Genomic DNA, 18,214 nt, shown 5'->3' with positions numbered 1-18,214 from the left:
CTGAAAGTTATTTCATTAGAAACACAAGATATTAGTAATTGTGCTACATCAAAACTTGCAGACAATAGTAATTTTTATTTTATATACTAGAAGCAATATTTGGAATAGAAAGAATGGGAAACCTCTATTAAGTTTAGTGTTTTACTAATTCTCTTCCTTTAGGTGGTGAGTTTACACGGCAAACAGAAGTAACTTTTCTTCGTAACAATGAGAAGCTGGTTGTGAAGCAGAAGTTCAGTGGCATTGATGAGCATGGTCACCTTACCATCAGCACAGAAATGGAAGGCAGAATACCCGAGATCCTGCCTGGGTCATCAGTCCATATAGAGCCATACACTGAACTCTACCACACTTCTAGCTCAGGTAAGGTTTCATAAGAATGAAGTGATGAGAAGGTGCACAAAGCAGAGACTAAGACAATCCAAAAAACATTGTTTTATTCCCTTCTAACAAGTGTATTTAGAACCCTTTGACTTTTATAGAAAGTTGCTTTTTGTCTCTTAGGAAAAGGTTTCAAATGAAGATGGATTTTGAGTGGGACAATGAAAATATTTCTAATCTTTTCACTGAAGAAATACAAGTTTAGCTTTCCCTGAACTGTTGTTTGCAAAACACTCTCAGTTTCCCTTTTTGTTGGCCTTTTTTTTACACTGTTGTTGGCAGTGTACAAGTTGCAAGTTTTCTCTGTAAGTCCACAACCTTTTAGTAGGAGCTGTACTGGCATATAGCTTTTTATGGTAATGTCATTAAGTGAGCTGTGATCTTTGATGAGACTAAACCCATTATTTACTACTATGTTTCATGTAAACTTAATTTCAATGACTCTGCAAGCATTTATCAGTATTATTTGAGCTGAATTTTAACAACCATCTAGAAAATTAGCTCTTAATTCCCTTATCAGTTTCCTACATTGTCTCTTCAGTACTCCTCTCTCCTCTCTCTCAATTCCTTTATCACAGATCCTAGGTTTCCCAAGAGAACCATTCTTCATTTGCTATTTACAGGGCAATCTTGTTTTGCTTACTTGTTTTGTTTTCCCCTTCCTGGATAAAATTGCAGGCATTTCAATACAGAAAGCAAAGAAGTGAGGTTGGAGTGTTGCTGCTGGCCAGTCAGACCAGCTGTCAAAGAGCAATACAGGCAAAGCAGCCTGTGGTGCACCCGTGTGCACATGAGTACTGGAGAGACTTCTCTTTCCTCCAAGGGTGCACTTTTGGTTTCTAGAGATAGAAAATGGTGTGGTTTCATCGTCACTGCCTTATATTCCCTAATGTCTGGGTTTGGTAGCCAGTGATGAACCCACTTGTGCTTTGCCTGTTGTCTTGGGCTGGGAGGAGGAGGAAGTGGGAGCCGCAGGAAGCTTCTGTTTTGTACTGAGCAGCTTGAGAATTTGGGCAGTGTCTCCTCTAAAGAACATTTGCCTACTCGGCAGAAATGTCGTTCCCATGGAGGTAAAGTCAGAGGCTGGAAGGAGGTGTCCAGAGACTGGATTTGATTACCAAGACTCAAGCAGCTGCAATTCTGCTATCCCATGGCATATCTAATGGACTTAGCAGACATCCAGCTTTAGCCAGCTGTTGCAAGTGGATTGATATAGGTGTGTTCTGGTGTCCAAACAAATAATAGTGGTGTTCTGAGGACCTTTCTGTTTGATGGGAGGATCCACAATACCAGATTTTTTGAAGAGTTTTGTTCACAATTTTTCCTAATATAGAAAACTGTTGTGAAGCATACAGAAGCTCTCAGACATGCAGTTTCTGTGCTCTCTGAAAATCCAAGGCTAATAGCCTGCAATGAACTAAAAGTGGGTGTACTTTAGGCTGGTGAGATGGCTGTTGTTCTTATCTTGGAGATCCATTATATAAATCCAATTAAAGGAACCTCTGAGTTTGCTGAGTTTAATTTTCCTTTCATTACTTGGAAATCCACAAGGCAAAGTTAAATTTTTAAAAAAGTCAAAATAAATCAAATGGCTCATTTCTCAAAGCTGTGATACCTGAGAACAGAGTAAGCATATTAGTGCTTGCTCCTTTGCATGGAAATGCATCCACTTTCACAGTCTCTAGCCTTTGAAATTCCCATTTGCACTACACAGACTGCATCCCAAGTCTACAGACAGCATTTGACAATGTGCTTTGATCTCTGCTCTGATCAGTGTGTTTGCTGTCATGTCGTAGTGATCACTTCATCATCCTCGAGGGAGTACACAGTGACAGAGCCAGAAAGGGATGGAGTTGCTTCCACGTACACGGGTGCCTATCAGTGGCGCCAGACCATCTCCTTTGACGAATGCATCCATGATGACTCCCCCCATGCTGCTCCTGCCACTCAGCAGCTCTCGGTGGACAGTGTGTTTGTCCTGTACAACAGAGATGAGCAGATCCTACGATACGCCATGAGCAATTCCATTGGCCCCATCAGTGGTACGTATCAATTGCAAACTTTGCGTCTTCTCTTTGCTGAGCAATTAAGAGCAGTCATCCATTTTTGTTCAGCTTGCCCTAGCTGGGTGTTAATGAATTAAATGAATTAATTTTGTTTTTTGGTGGCAGTCCAGATCCACCAGTGAAGGAGAGAAAAGGGACTGTTGAAAATTTGTATTTTTACTAGAGGGAGTCTTTAAGGGATGCTCTGTTCTTGAAATTCACGGGGGTTTATGTCTAATTCTTTGAAGTACTCTCAATACACCACCTAGAATCTATTCCCACTTGGATGAATGGAGTATGTTGTTTATCTTTACCTAATCTGTAGTTCCTCTATTAATTTTTAAGGGGAGGGGCACATTATCAGAGAAGAGAGCAAAAGAAGGGAAAGAGATTTACCATGGATGAGTTTCTATAATTTATCTCGAAACTTGGCATTTTATCTTTGAATTGTAGGCTGCTTATGAAAGGTATTAGCTCTCCAAGCTTGCACTATCATCAGAAAGAAAGCAAAGAGACAATTTGAAAATGCACACCAAATGAGCATAAAACCAGGCTGTGCTCACTTCAGTTTGTTACAAAATAATGTTCTGCTAATTAAAATGAATAAACCATAATAAGAATAATTAAGAACCATAATTTGAGCCTAGTGTCAGTGACTGGAAAATTATTTTTCATTCTGTCTTGTTTTTGTGGCTCTTTTTAAATTCAGTAGTCCTTTGTACAAGTAACAAGGAATACCAGTGCTATTAGATAGGTGTCCAAGATATCGCCTGCATATCATCTGCATATCATCCTTTCTTCCTGATGCAAAAAAAATGTGTTACCTTGTTTAATGTGTGTTATGAGCAGCCTCCTTCCGGTCCTTAACTGGGTGCTATTGCTTGGACAGAGTCATCAAGGCTAAATATGGTCTCTCTTGCCAGATGGTTCTGCTGATATTAACCGGAATCCTTGCTACACTGGCACTCATAACTGTGACACCAACGCCATGTGCCGTCCAGGAACTGGGAATCGTTTCTTCTGTGAATGTTCGATTGGCTTCCGTGGAGATGGACACGTTTGTTACGGTATTAGAAGACTTCAATTCATTGCAAAATGAAGGCTTATGTAGAATTTATTTTCTTTGGGGTATATTGACCCTCAGGACTAGCCATTCCAGCAAAATGAACTGCCCTGAGAGGCTGGTTTTAAGGTTTGAAGGCTGCTGGGTGATAGATTTATCTCAATAATCAAAGTAAGCAAGTTTGACTGTCTTGAAGAGTATGTTTTCCTATCTTGCAAAGCATCTTTCCCACCCAGTTCATCTTTTTATAAAACATGTGGGAACTTGGTTGTGAGAAATTTACTGTAATGGAAGCACTGGTTAAAATGAGTCAAGTAGGCTAAAAGTTCTCAAGGGAGAAATAGGAAATGTATGTGTGGATAGAGCACAGATATGTGCCATTCAATGAAATCATATTTTTCATGATCTACTTTGAAAATACATTTCTGTACAAAAAGTCTCATATTTCCCAGTTCTGCCTAGCTCTGTATTCTTAGTGTATTTGGGTTTTGCCTTGCAATCAAATCACAGCACAAATACTGGTTTTCATGAAGTGAAAGTGTTTTTTAATGTAATGTGTCATTCCTATTACCTTAAAATGTTTTGGGGTTTTTTAAAACCCAGAGCACAACTCTCCTTCCACTGTAACCCTATAATCAACTTGCAAATGAAATCAACAGCATCACACTATCCCTTCCAGTCCTCTGATGCTGTGAGTTGGGCAGCAGTGGATTAGAGATGTGTATGGATGATGAAAGGGGAAGCCTTTCCTAGAGTTCATGCTCCCCCAGTAGTTATCATTGCTTCTGATCACTTAAGGCTGAATTTTCTTTGGCTCCTCTTTCCTCTGCAATTTCCTGTACCTTCCCCTTATTACTCCATGATAGAACTCCTGGTTTGTTTTCTTCTTTTTGGTGCACATTAGCTGAGGTCAAAACTTATTTTCAGGTTATTAATAACTCTTGAGAGGTATGATCTATCCAAGCTGTGGCCTAAGTACAGAAGACTGCTATTAACCTAGAGTGCCCGAGTTTCTGTTTTTCTGGCATCTCTATTAAATGCATTTTTTGTACTAACCAAGATCCTTTTAATACCCTAGATATTGATGAGTGTTCAGAGCAGCCAGGGCTGTGTGGCAGCAATGCAGACTGCAACAACCAGCCAGGAACCTACCGCTGCGAGTGTTTTGAGGGATACCAGTTTGCAGAAGATGGGCGGACTTGTGTTGGTAAATTTCATGTTTCTTGAAAGCGTTTCCAACCAGCCTTTGAGCTGTGATCCATCCCAGAGGGACAGAAAACAGTGCTTCACAATCTGTGCTGATTTTTAATTTGAGTGGAAATCAGGATTTTGTACTGCAGTTCATGATTACCAGGTTTTTCTGCATTTTCTAAGTGCCGTGCTTTCAAATTTTTAGGAGTTTGTGTTTTGTTTCTAATGTCTAATCCAGAATTCAAATTAACAGATGAGGTTTCAGTTACAGATTCATCCCTTGGACAAGATTGTGCACAGTTCTAAACCAGTGTGTCTTGGCTATTGCTGACTTATTCTAAAGTGATAATTTATCATGATGAAAAGGAATTGTAGCTGCAGATCACTTCACGGTTAAAATCTTTACAATTCGGCTCTTAGCTCATTTCTAATGAATCATTAAATATAAAATTCAGTAGTTGTCACTGAAATAGTTTATTTTTCTGTAATTTAATTTCTTTTTTCTGGAGGAAGCCTGAGTTAATCTGTATTTGCTAGACTAAGGTTGTCTAGGGATATCTTTTCCTGCTTTGCCCTGTTTTTCACTCAAGTTGTAGAAATTCCTTTTGGAAAAAGGGCTCCACAAATGGTAGATAGAAGAGGTTTAATGACAAAAAACAAAAGAGGAATAATGACTCTACCTCCAAAGCTGCAACTGTCAGGATAGGATGGAGATTAGGTTTTTTGTTGGGTTTTTTTTTCTTGTTAGAATTTTTATCTGTACCAACAAAACCTCTACACACTCTTCCAGTATGGCTGGAAGTTCCTCTTTGTTTTGGAAAGAAGTGATAACAACTGAGGATTTTTACTTCTGTTGTGACAGCTTTGTGGTGGAAGTTTAGCTACCCTTTGATCAGTTAATGCATCCAGGTTGCCGCTCATTATAGTCAAGACTGTTCTTCAGCAAAGACTGAGGAATCTTCACCTTACAACAGAGAGTTGCATTACTTTCCTTGAGTTTGTGACTTCACATGCTGTGTATTGCACTCCATCAGAAGCCAAATTTCTCTGCTTCAGTAAGAATTACAATTCATGTCTGTTCCTTAAGTCACAGTGCACCCTAAGTCTCTTTGTTGCGGAACAGTCAGAAAAAGCAGCTCCTTCTACCAAGGCAACTGGAAGGGACAGGGTGAGATGTGGAAGAACAGCTTTTATGTTCCTTCTGTTACGTCCAACACTGCACTTTTGTGACTTGGACCTGAAAGGGAACATTCTTCCCTCCAGCCATGACCTCACCAGCTTCATTTTACCACTTTCCCATGAAGCTGATGTTCCACTTTTAGCAAGTGCCAAGTAATTCCTTGCCCAGCTTGAAGGATTTCAGTTTGATCCCTTCCTTCAGCCAAAACCAAATTGCATTTTTAAGGCTGAAGAGAGGAAAGATAAACTCTAAGTTCCCAATAAATTGAAAATAAATGTCATGGTAATCTTTTCACAGTAGAGAGTCTTAAAACCTACAAAGAATTTGAACCCCAGAAGGGCAACAGCAACCCTCCGTGCTTTTACGAGTTGCTCTGGGATACCAGTTCTGACTCAGCTTTTTTGGAACCAGCACTTTTTTTCATACCAGCTGTGTGATTCACTGGGTAGCTTTATAAGAGTTGTAAATAAATCTTGTTCTCCTATTTGTAGGATGAGAAACAGAAAGGCTTGGGGACTCCCTTTGAGCTCAAACTCTTACCTTCCGTATTTATAATACTGTACTTAATGAATTTCTTTTTAATCCAAAACTTACTTCATCAAATAAAGATATTAATGATTCTAACAATTATGTCATTTCCTCTAGAGAAACAGAAAAAAAAATGAATGTTTTCAGATATGGCTCTGATAGAAGATTTTTTGTTATTTCCCTGCTGACACTGTGGTAGTTTCCATCTGTGTGCTGTGATGCAATGAACATTGTAGAGTCTTGTCTTGGCCCCCTGTCAAATCCTTGTCATAATTGTGTAAAGACAGCCTCAGTGTTACAGCAGCCTCTGCTAGAAGAGCTGGAAGTCTGTTCTTAGGTGTACACATTGGACACCCTATTTTCAGGCCCAAAATTTTTGGAGTATTTTACCTCTTCCTGTTTCAAGTACCATGGTTTCCTTTGCTGTTCTCTGACATAACAGGTTAGGCAGAGCTCCAACAACTTCCTGAAACAATTTATGTACAAAGTAGTGTGGTGCCTTCAGAGGCTCAGTTGTCAACATGAGAGAGTTATGAAAAGCTGCAGGTGTGGTCCCAGATCTCTCCAGTAGTTGACAAATGTGTTTATCTCCCATTGAGTGAGTCACAGCTCCAGTTTGTTGCCAACTGACAGCAGCCCTGGTCAGTTCTAGGTTATTGTAGCAGGTCATCTAAATAATTCCCAGTGCAGTGAACTCGCCACTTAGCTAACATGTGAGGTAGCTCTGTGAGATGCCTTACATTTCTTCATTCAGGACTTCTTTCCATAAACAAAGCTGATATTGATATTAGGATCTGTCACTATGGTAGCCTTTCTGCCCCATTCTATATTAACAGGCCCCTGTGAGGTGCTGAGGACAGTCAATTCATTGTAAAACATTAATAAGATTTAACACCCCCAAAAGGGGAGATTTCAGGAGAAAAAAAAAATAAAAATCCTAACTCCCAGAGTAAAAAACCCTCAGTTCCTTGTTTTCTTTCTCTTCTGTAATCTTTCACAGATGTTGTTCTAATGTATGAACTTACTATGAGGCTTAGACTTTATGAAGGAATGTTCAGATTTTCATCTCCTCTCTTACACATTTAACCTGCAGCTGTGGAGTATGTGGTAAACCACTGCCAGAGGGGCACACACAACTGTGACATCCCTCAGCGTGCTCAGTGTGTGTACACCGGAGGGTCTGCCTACGTCTGCACGTGTCTCCCTGGCTTCTCTGGAGATGGGCGTGCCTGTGAGGGTGGGTAGCACCATTTATTGTGGGTAAGATAAAATATTATTTTATACTCTCATTGTGCTACTGGGCTGGTATTTGCTATGTCCTATACCTACTTATCATCTCAAGTAGGAAACTGCATAGTCTGAGTCCCTCAGGCAGGAATTGTTTTATTAAGCATTTCTTTTTTCCTCTTCTCACTTTTGAATTTACTCTTCAATGTCTGGTCTATAGAAGGTCCAAGATAAGTGCAGAAATTGCAGTAGTTGCACCTGCAGACCTTTGTCTGTTGCAACTGTTTGCACTGTATTGGTTTAAGTCACTAAGGTGGTGAAACAAAATGCTCAGACTATGTAAAAAAATTTGCATTCGTATCAGTCTGAGTGCAGTGGGGGACCAGCTTTACCTAATTATATGTTTGGGAACATGGCTAGCCAAGTTATACTTCTCTTGCTATGTTAAGTCACTTCTTCAGGAAAAATGGACATATATGTCTAAAATACTGTGTGAGTTAATAATGTCTATTACCCTTTGGAATAGGAGAGCCCTGGGATTTGCTGAGATAGAGAACCTGAAATACCTAAAGAGCTGAACCTTAGCCCCTTTTTTTATCTCTCTTGCATTTCTGTACTAGATGTATTTCCAAAGAACTGTCTGTATGTCTAATCAGATACCCTAAAATAGGAGCCTGAAAATGTGGTAGGTTTGTACTTAATTTCATCACTCTGATTTGTCCATCGGAAGGAGAACAGTCACCTGAGACTGATCTTTTCTTTTACAGATGTAGATGAGTGTCAACAGGGTCACTGTCATCCAGATGCTTTCTGCTACAACACTCCTGGGTCCTTCAGCTGCCACTGCAAGGCAGGTTATCGTGGGGATGGTTTCCGATGTGTGTTAGGAGGTAAAATTCTATAGTTCTTGAAAATTGGACCAGAAATATAATTTGGGATTTGGAGGATATGTATCTTAATTTAGTTTCCTTCTGAAACACAGCGCCTACTGCCATATTGGTGTCTTTATTCTTCTCAAGTCTTTCAATTTTAGGAATTTACCAAGCTTGTGTCAAAACTGTATCTTGACTGCTATAACTTTTCCATGATATCCTGTTCAGTGCCCCATTTTATGTTTTGTTTATTTTATCCTCAGCAGTTTTCAGCCCCAAGCTGATACAATCTTTTGAAGTTGCCTTGTGTAAAGATTTGACCACAGGGGTGATTTGGTTTGCGTACTCAGTAATCACCATAAAATATCTGGAATTGTTGGCAATGCAAATGAATTCAATATTTACAGGAGAAAAGTGAAAAATGATACCAAAGTCACGAGGCTCTTGTCTGCAGTGAGATCTAGATGCCTATGCCACATACAGCCTGTTGCCTAGAAAGACTACGGTGTCCAGCTGGCAATTGTTTCTGTGTTTATCCAGCTTATTCTCTATTCAGGGGAAAGTTCTTTAACCTCACACTTCTGTTTCTCCATGGTGCTTTGAGGCTTGAGGTTTAAAACTCATCTTGAAGGTATGGTTAAAAAAAAAAAAAGAAGGAACATTAGAACATAAAGTATTCTTGTTATTTTACTTTAATTCAACATCATGGTAAGCCTATGGGACTGCACTCAGGTTTTGTAGATGGCGAATCTTTCATTCAGGAAATAAAGCCTAACTTCTCAGTTTATATTCAAATTCAATTCTTCTTCCTCTGAGATTCTTGCTGTTGGGCATTTCTCAACAGAGTGAAACTCAAACTGTACAATCAAGAGTAACAAGAATATCCTAGGGTCAAAAGGAAAGAAAGGGTTTGGGTGTTTTGGCTGGGTTGTTTTGTTGTTTTTTTTTAATAGTGGAGGTGGTTGCTTCAAAATGCTTGTGTGTGTGTCATGATATTATTAGTTGAGCCTTAATATTTTTATTTTGCCTCTATATTCCCTAATTCTGAATTTCTGACTTTTTTTACCCCCACAATTGGATGCTCAGCTTTTGAAACCAAAAGGCAGAGGATTGTACAGAGGAAAGAAAAAAAAAAAATCACAAAGTTGATTCTCATTTTAGATCATAATTACATGACACTTCACCATGTGCATTATGTAAAGTAATGCATTATGTAAAATCACCCAGTGCTTGTAGATATTTATATCATAGGTAAATTTCAGGAGGTTTTGAAGTGTTTGATTCTGAGGTGTAGCTTTCACCACTTTGTCAGTCTTTTAATATATTTTTTAGCTAACATTTCATACATGATTATCGCGTGTATTTTCATTTTAGTGCCAGATGAATGAGGAAATAACTGTTGTTTATGATCTGTGTCAAAATATTTGGCTAACTATCCAGCTGATAAAAACAAAATTATTTCTCCTAGAGGAGGAACTTGATGTGAATAACTTGAAGCAAATCAAACCTTAAAGCTTCCAGTTCTTCAGGCAGAATTGTAGTGGGAAAGACATTCCTTTCATGTCTGCCACATTCCCTTTGTTGATGAAACAGGTGGTTTGGTAGACTGATATTTGCAATCAACCAATTAACTTTGTTACAAGGACACAATTAATTTCTTCTGAGTATATGTGATGATTTACTTAAGTAGAGGGGTTTTTTGTGTTATTCTTAACACCTTTTCTTATGTGGTGGTTAGTATCTACTAAATTGCTAAGCATGTGGTATTATTTTGTAGTAACTTTCGTAGCAACTTCTTCCCCCTTATCCTGTATGCTCCGTGTAACTTTCTGTGCTCAACAATTGTGTCTTGAATGGGGATTTTTCCACGTTACAATTTTAACATTAGTAACAAAACATTTTTAAAGGTTTTGTATCCACTGTTTCAGTGGGTGGATATCTGCCAGGTTTTGTTAGTGTCCATATATGCCTCACTGATAATTTTTTTTAAACACGGTTTCATATTACCTGTACAAGACAGGCTTTTAGAAGTGCATCAATTACCTCTGCTCATTAAATGTTCTGAGCAGTAAAAAAAAATCTGAGTAGATAAGAAGTCTCACTTTTGCTGAATTGTGACTAAAGTACAAAGTATCTGTGTTGCTCAGCTAGTCTGCAGCATTGGCAATGTTTACAACTGTGTGATTGCTCCCTTCTTAGAGTTAATAGAACAATAGCTGCCTTTGGGGTGTCATCTGTTACTAAAAGTTTAGTGCTTCTAGATGGATAGATCCATCAGTTAATCATTGCCAAGGACAGAAACAAATGATGCTTTCTGAAGCCTCACAAAAGTAGTTTAGTTTGCTCTAGCATGATTTGTAAAGTTGCTTCAGAATGGAGATTGCAGAGGAAGCTGTATTGTATTTAACTATAATTAGAGTCCTTTTCTCTCCCTTTTTACCCACTAAGGTTTTGATCTAATAAGCCTCAATGTAGTAACTGAAGTTTTTCCTGGTTGTTAATAGCATGGAAAGTTTCATTCATCCAAATACTCAATTCTTTTTGCTGTTCTCTGTTCCAACCCATGTGTACAATTACTTGCTTGTTTAGTGTCTTTATGATTATATGAAACCTACTGTTAAATATCAATGGCAACTCTTGAAACAAGTAGACTAACAAGAAAAATGGATTTGAGTCACACACATGGGAATGTCTGCAGGAGTGAACTGGCAGGTTAATGAAAGAGTTAATGATGCTGGAATGTCCTGCTGCTCCCAGCCATTAAGAAAGTCTGTACTTCATTATTTCCTCACGCTTCATTTTTCCATTTCAAAAAAACCAGATGTCTGAGTGTTTCTACCCCTGCAGACCCCAGACACTGTTTACTAAACAGAAACAAGCCTGGATTCTTGGAACTAGGAGCTGTTAAGAGCTATTCTCTGATCATCTGTGTGCAACTGGCTTCACATGAGAAAAACACTTACCAAGACAAAACTGTAAGTGAGGAATTACAAAGGAAAATAAAAGGACAAAGGAAAGCTTTTTCATTCAGGCTTCTTAATTTTCTCCAACATCTGAGGACATCAATTAAAAATGCCAGTTTAAGTCTTTGAATAAGAGAAGTCCATACATCTTAGTTTCTCATTCTTTTACTCAGTTTCCACCTTTTTTAAGAGAAGTCCATAAATAATTTTTTACATTGCTGCTACAAGAGAAATCCTCTATGACTAAAAAATACTTTGAATATTTGTATATGGCTTTAGTTTGGTTTTTTCCAATCTGTTTCTTTCTTCACACATGTGAGAAATGTGTATGTGCATGTTTTTATCCTCATCTTTCCATATTCATGCTACTTCCATTTTCATTTATATAAATTCCATAATCTATTTCAGTCACTTTTAAAATCCAGATTTCTACTGGTAATTCATTAATCAATTGAAAAAAAAAAATGTTTAATGCTCATCAAATACAAATTGCTCCTTCTGAAGAAGGATATACATCTAGCTGAAGTTCAGCATGCATCATTCTATGTATCTAGTCTGAATTGTATTGTGTTCCGCAGGACACAAATTTTTCATCGTGCCTTTGTTCTCTGTTCTGCTCTACAGCTTCTATCTTACAAGCATTTTTCTGTACACTCATTCAATTTCTCACTGTTCTTTTGAACTGTGGTTGCCAGAGCTGGATGCAGTACTTCTTGAATCGACTCCCCAGACTCATATTCTTCTCTGTGCCTGTATATTCCCTGTGTATATGCTGAATTCTTTTTAATACCCTCTCACAATCCCTACAGCACTGAGCTGTGACCTGCTGATAGCTTTTTTGGGTTGTAGTTTCAAAGATTAGTCTATCTTTAGAGACTTGTCTACACAGTTTATTCCAAGAAGTGTGACTTTACATTTACATCCTGTCCTTCTCATGTGGCCTGTTTCACTTCCACAAGTGATGCAACCTATGGTTGTATTATCTTCTTCCAGAAACCAAATTATGGAATTAAATTTCTTAATAGGGAAATTTAAAGGCAAGACTAATGGGAATAATGTAATATGTAATATGGGAATTTACTAAAGATACCACTACTTCGTGACATTTGACTTCTGACTCAGACTATTTCTTTCAGTTTTTAATTGTTTGCCAAATTAAATGCAAATGAAAAATCATTTCAAAATTGATACAGTCCAGTGGGGATAAATAGAGCACCATAGGAAAACACAAAGCTATTAGGTCAGTGTATTATCTTCAGCAGTCAAGCATCAACTGCACCAAAACCCAGTGAGGATGGGGTTTTATTTAATTTTACAGCAAATGCTGATTGTTAATGTTTAAATGCATACACTGAAAAATACTGTAATCTGATCCTGCTGTTAATGAAAAGCTGCTGTCACCCCTGCTTTTCTTCACCACCAACAATTACCAAGGTCCTGCTTTTACTAGTTGTTTCATCTCTGGCAGAATGAGCTAATCCTGGTGTATACCATTTTTATCATCATTGACATGATCATTTGTCTTTGCTTTCGATTGTGGGTTTCAAGAATGGCAAGAATCTCCTGAAAATCAGGGCTAGTTATCCCTGTATATGGAGAGTTGAAACAGGCATGGCTTGTTTTCCATTTTCTACAATCAGGTGCAGTAGTAGATGTAACAGCACCATTACACCAGGTAGGTGTTATTTGCTCTTGGCACTACCAGTTGTATTTAATGGACTTCTCCTTCATGCCAGCCATGAGATCAGAGAATTTTCCTAATGCTAATAGCTCTGTATCTTTGAAGAGTCTTGACTGGATGAAATACTACAGTATTTATGTTAAAGGCAGGCTCACAAAAAAACCACATTTAGGCTGCTGTAGTGAAGGAAATTTACTCTCTCTTAGGCTTGTGTCAGGATGCTGGCTTACAAAGTAGCCCTTGTGCTATCTGAAAATGTGCCCTTTCTTGTTACCCACGTTGTTTAGCTTGTGCTGTTAGCTTATCAAGGCAGGAAATGTGCTTTATTTGTTGTGTCTATCTCATCTTTCAAACTCTGTCATAGCTAGACTAATTTCAGAGAGTTAATTAATGCAGTTTTAAACTTGCAAAATCAGAGCATCTTCTCCTAACCCCACTGAGTATAAGGTATGTATAAGCAGTTTAAGCAGACTACTTATTCCAACACACTGTCATCTGAATCCAAGATTATTGTGCCTTCATTGTTGCACAAGCTACAATGGACTGGCTTTCAACTCATGCTTCTTTAGGTGCTTCCCAACTCTAAGCATAGTAATCCTGGCCATGATTCAGAGATAAGGAATAAAAAATGGAGAATGGATTCCGAGTGCTTAGTTGAACTATCCTTAATTTTGGTCACTTTTAACTTTATAAGTTATAAAGTTTATAAATAAAGTTATAAGTTTATAAACTATAATATTGGTTAAATTCATATTAGGGGGTCAAAACAAAATGTTGAAAGACAGGTTAAAATTACTGAGTCAGCACAGATGAACATGGTAACCCTGGCTTTATTTCTTTTCAGAATGTCTGTTTAACATAGATTACTTATGGTACTTGATACTATTAATAAAGTGATTACTAATATAAGGTATTTTCATGAGCAAAGAAATAGTAAAATACACAATTATTCCTAAAAGTGAGTGACAATATGGTATTTGCAAATACTTTTATGCACGTAAAAATTCAGGATTTATGGGTTTTTTAGGAAGAACCAATCATATGCTCTGCCTTCTAGTACTAATTCAGTACTAATTTTGAAATTATTTTTTTTTACAAGTCTTTTGACTTTAGTGTTGTTAAGTGCATACGCAGACCGTTTGTGAGACTGGTCTTGAACACTGCAAGATAAGTTCTCTTTAAAAATACTATCAGAATTCCTGAGTAAAATCTGCAGATATTAATGTGAACATTGTCTTGAAATTTGAACAGATACTGATATTTCAAGTCACCAGCAACACCAACATATTTTATGTGTAACCACTGGGTCCTATCTGGGAGTGTATACACCCTCCTTTCCATAATTCATATAGGATATTGATTTAAAAATTGTAATATGTTGGAATATACCCTGTTTTTATGAGTTTCCAATGTGAAGAAGAAAAGGAACAGTTTCTACTTCTGATTTTATATCTTATTGAGGAGGAGTTAATGTTTCTCAAAGCTGATAGGAATGCAACTATGAATTTTTTCTGCACTGGACAAAAATGTGCGTGGGGGGGAGTTTATCAATACTCTGTGTTCCCCCTGCTTTCTCCCATGAGTAGTGCCTATAATGAGAGCTTAGAATAAAAAACCCATGTCAAAACCATCTGTTTACTGGAATCAACATTTCTTTTACCTGCATATTGCATAGGACACTGAATACATGAAAACAAAATCTGAGACAGATAATGAGGCTTTCCCACAGGGCCTGGTTTTGTAGGTTGATTCAAGGCTCTCCACCACCCACATTAAAACCAATGCCAAATATTTCAGTTGTTCAGTGAGCTGTTCTCCAGTCATTTATATTTCTCTAATTATGTCCAGGTGCATGAAACTTGTCCAAAGCTTTTGCTTGCATAACTAGTTTAAATATTAATAAAAACCTTGCTTCTTTTTTACAGAACATAGATTTACACAACAGTCTGTAGATGCATGGGATTAACTTTTTGCTCAGCTGGGGTCAGTTTAGTCTGAGCCACACAGAACTAATCCTGTCCATCAGGCAGTGTAAAAACAAGGAAAGGAATAAATGGAAATGTAATGTTAAGGACTCTTCAGCAGACAGTTTGCACTAAATATTTCTAAATGTCTGTAGAAATCATTGACAGGGAAAGGATACTCTCCCTTAATTACATCTTTCTCTCCCAGGAATCCCAAGTGTATAGTAAAAGCCAGATTTCTTTGTCTGGAGAAGGAAATATATTATTTTTATTGCATTCTTTTAATTTCATTATGTTGTTTGGCTTCTAGAAGATATATTGATGCAGATGGCTTTCCCTACTGCATGATAAGTAATAAGGTGTAAATTTTAGTTCAGACTATTTTGTAAAATTGAAACTTAAAGAGCCATATCTGGCTCCCTGAATGTCCTGATATGACATCTGAAAAGTTTATTTCCTCTGTAGTCTCTGCAGTAATAAAAATATGCATGTTGTGTAGCCAATGCATATGGTATGTTTCTCTATGCTTCACCAGGGAGTGGCCACCCTGTCCCTCCAATTCCTTTCTTCAATCAAATGAGTGCTCAAACTTCATAACTGAACTTTAAAAACCTAATATACATCATAGCAATGAGTTGCTTCACTTCCTAAGATCTGTAGAGAATTTGGCATCTGACTCATGTTGTGGTTTTCTCTTGTGGCTTTGAAGGGAATCTCGACTTTTCGTGTTACAAAAAAACCTTCAGCCACTGTAGGGTCACATTTTGAGGCCCATGGATAACTGCCAATGAGTAGACATCAGGGTCAAAAGTCATACAGAATGTTCTTGCTCATCTGCTTCAAGGAGAACAACCATGATTTCCAGCTTCTGTTTATGACATTTCAATGAAGGGAGATTCAGGGGACCTGTTTGCTCTTGTTTAAACTAGGCAGTAAATGATAAAATAAGTTTAAGGCAAATTTACAAAGGACAGACTTGTTGAAGCTGTTCTGAAGTCACATGCCTTCAAGGTTTGTAACAGTGTCATGTTTCACTAGAGGTAAGAATTTTTGTGTATAGGTGGTCAGCGTATGTTAACTCTTAATGGACTGTAGTTATTAGCTAAATCAGAAATATTCACTGTGGTTTGTTCTGTTCTGTTGTTTCTTTTTTCCCCAGAAGTAGAAAAGACCAAATGCCAGCATGAACGTGAAGTAGCCCTTGGCAGTGGAGGTGCTTTCTTCCCAAGGGATGTAAGAGTTGCTCACTTCATTCCCCAGTGTGATGAGCATGGGAATTACATGCCCACTCAGTGCCATACTGGCAGTGGATATTGTTGGTGTGTGGACAGGGATGGAAATGAGATTGATGGCACCAGAAGCGGTCCAGGAGTTCGACCACCATGTAAGTGGCTGAAGGAGTTGTTTCTTTTGAGTATCTCTCCATCTGAGTGCATTATCTCCCAAATGTGGGGCTTAGTCCTTCTCTGAGATACAGCAGTGACTTGGAGCAATGCAGATTTCTGCTGTCCTGGTGGTGGTATGTCTCATACCCTTCAGTGATCCCAATATACACTTTTCCTTCAGCTAGGCCATCAGGACAGCTGTGGTAAGCTGGTAAACAAGAAGATTTTCTAGTTTCTTCCTTGCCTTGAAATGGTGAGAGGCCCGGATAGTCTCTGTCCTCTGGGAGCTGTAATAGCTGACTTGCCTCAGGAAATGAAGGATGTTCCTTCCTACGTCTTGGTCACTTCAGCTGCAAAATAAGATAGATTTTTCTAAACATTTGAAGCAAAGAGCAATTACAGAGCATGAAACATGAAAAGACCTATTATGTCAATTTCTCCTTCTCTGTCAGCCAAGGGGAAAATTTCAGAAGCTTTCTGCATCTGATTATTGTTATTAATGTCTGCTTATAGGGCTGTTTCCTTCTAAGAAGTCTGACTGTAATTATGTCTCTGCAAGTAATAAGGAGCCTTGTTGTGCTGTACAAGCTAATTTTTTCCCCATCTGTTTCCTTCTCTATTAACAAGGTCTGAGCACAGCCGCTCCTCCTGTTGTTATTGGGCCCTCTGTTCGACCAGACACGGTCCCTCTGCCGCCGGGAACACACTTGCTTTTTGCCCAAAGCGGTAAAATTGAACATGTTCCACTAGAGGGAAACAGTATGAAGAAAAATGGTGCAAAAGCACTCTTGCATATTCCAGTAAGTAGTTTACTATACTAAGTCCATGTTTTTTAGAAGATTCTTGATCAGAGATGAAAGCTACTATTTGTCGACATAACTCAACAATTTAAGTTGAAAACACAATTTTTACTCTTCATTAAAATTTCAGTATCCCATCAATTTGTTAGTGAAGATTCCTGACCTGATTAGTCAAAAATCTTTAAACCAAAGATATAGAAAAAATTATTTCCTTTTAAAGAATGGCTCACAATAAATCACAAGACAAAAATCTAATCTCACATGTCTCCAGCAGCTCTTCACATAAACTCCTCTCTATTCACATTGACTTTCTGACTCTGGTTATAAAAGTTTAGGAGACCTCTGATAGCAGTAGGTGGTGAGGCCCTTTTTTCCATTCCTACTCCCTTAAAGTTTTTTCTTAAGTCTTAATCTATTCCTGTTTTTTTCAGTCAGTTGTCTCTACTTCTTGGCTGCCTATATATTTTTCTTTCTTCTTTTTTTTGTTTCCTTCCCCATGCGTAAGCCCAGTGGGTGGTAAATCTTTTTCCCATGCTGCTTACTACTGTCTTGAGAATCTTTTTTTCCTAGAAAATGAATTCCTGATGCTGAGAACCTCTCTTTTCTGCCACCTGTGTCACATACCAGGCCTTTTCACTGGCAGTTTCATCACATTCATTTGCTTTGTCCAAGGCCTAGGAATTCTGTTTTCATTCCAGTGTTACTTAATTTCTAATGGATGGCAATATCAAGTAGCATACTGATCTCTCTTTTTATATATATATATGTACATATTATACTGAGTAGTTATTAAATCAAATGCTGGCTAAATTACACAGATTCACTTCATCAAATAGTACCATAAATTTCTGTGATGTAAGGGCAAAATCAAGGTTTTGCCCCTTATGTAAAGTTCTGCTGCAATAATACAAAAAAAGTAAAATGCTGTATAAAA

The 18,214-nt window shown here is 38.0% G+C and overlaps 1 protein-coding gene across 1 annotated transcript in view; it reads left to right on the top strand.

Moving 5' to 3' along the window:
* Window positions 1-18,214, top strand: part of NID1 (nidogen 1) — a 52,086-nt gene that overhangs the window by 12,715 nt on the left and 21,157 nt on the right. The window contains exons 7-14 of the mRNA XM_015622519.2: window positions 163-363; window positions 2,178-2,423; window positions 3,350-3,493; window positions 4,568-4,696; window positions 7,482-7,625; window positions 8,383-8,505; window positions 16,255-16,479; window positions 17,108-17,280. Of these exons, the coding sequence (XP_015478005.1) occupies window positions 163-363; window positions 2,178-2,423; window positions 3,350-3,493; window positions 4,568-4,696; window positions 7,482-7,625; window positions 8,383-8,505; window positions 16,255-16,479; window positions 17,108-17,280 (1,385 nt within the window). The remainder of the gene's footprint in view (window positions 1-162; window positions 364-2,177; window positions 2,424-3,349; window positions 3,494-4,567; window positions 4,697-7,481; window positions 7,626-8,382; window positions 8,506-16,254; window positions 16,480-17,107; window positions 17,281-18,214) is intronic.

This window comes from Parus major, chromosome 3 (genome assembly GCF_001522545.3).
Source record: "Parus major isolate Abel chromosome 3, Parus_major1.1, whole genome shotgun sequence".
NCBI lineage: Eukaryota > Metazoa > Chordata > Aves > Passeriformes > Paridae > Parus > Parus major.
The sequence above is the reverse complement of the archived record's forward strand: the minus strand, read 5'-3'. Positions and strand labels throughout refer to the sequence as shown.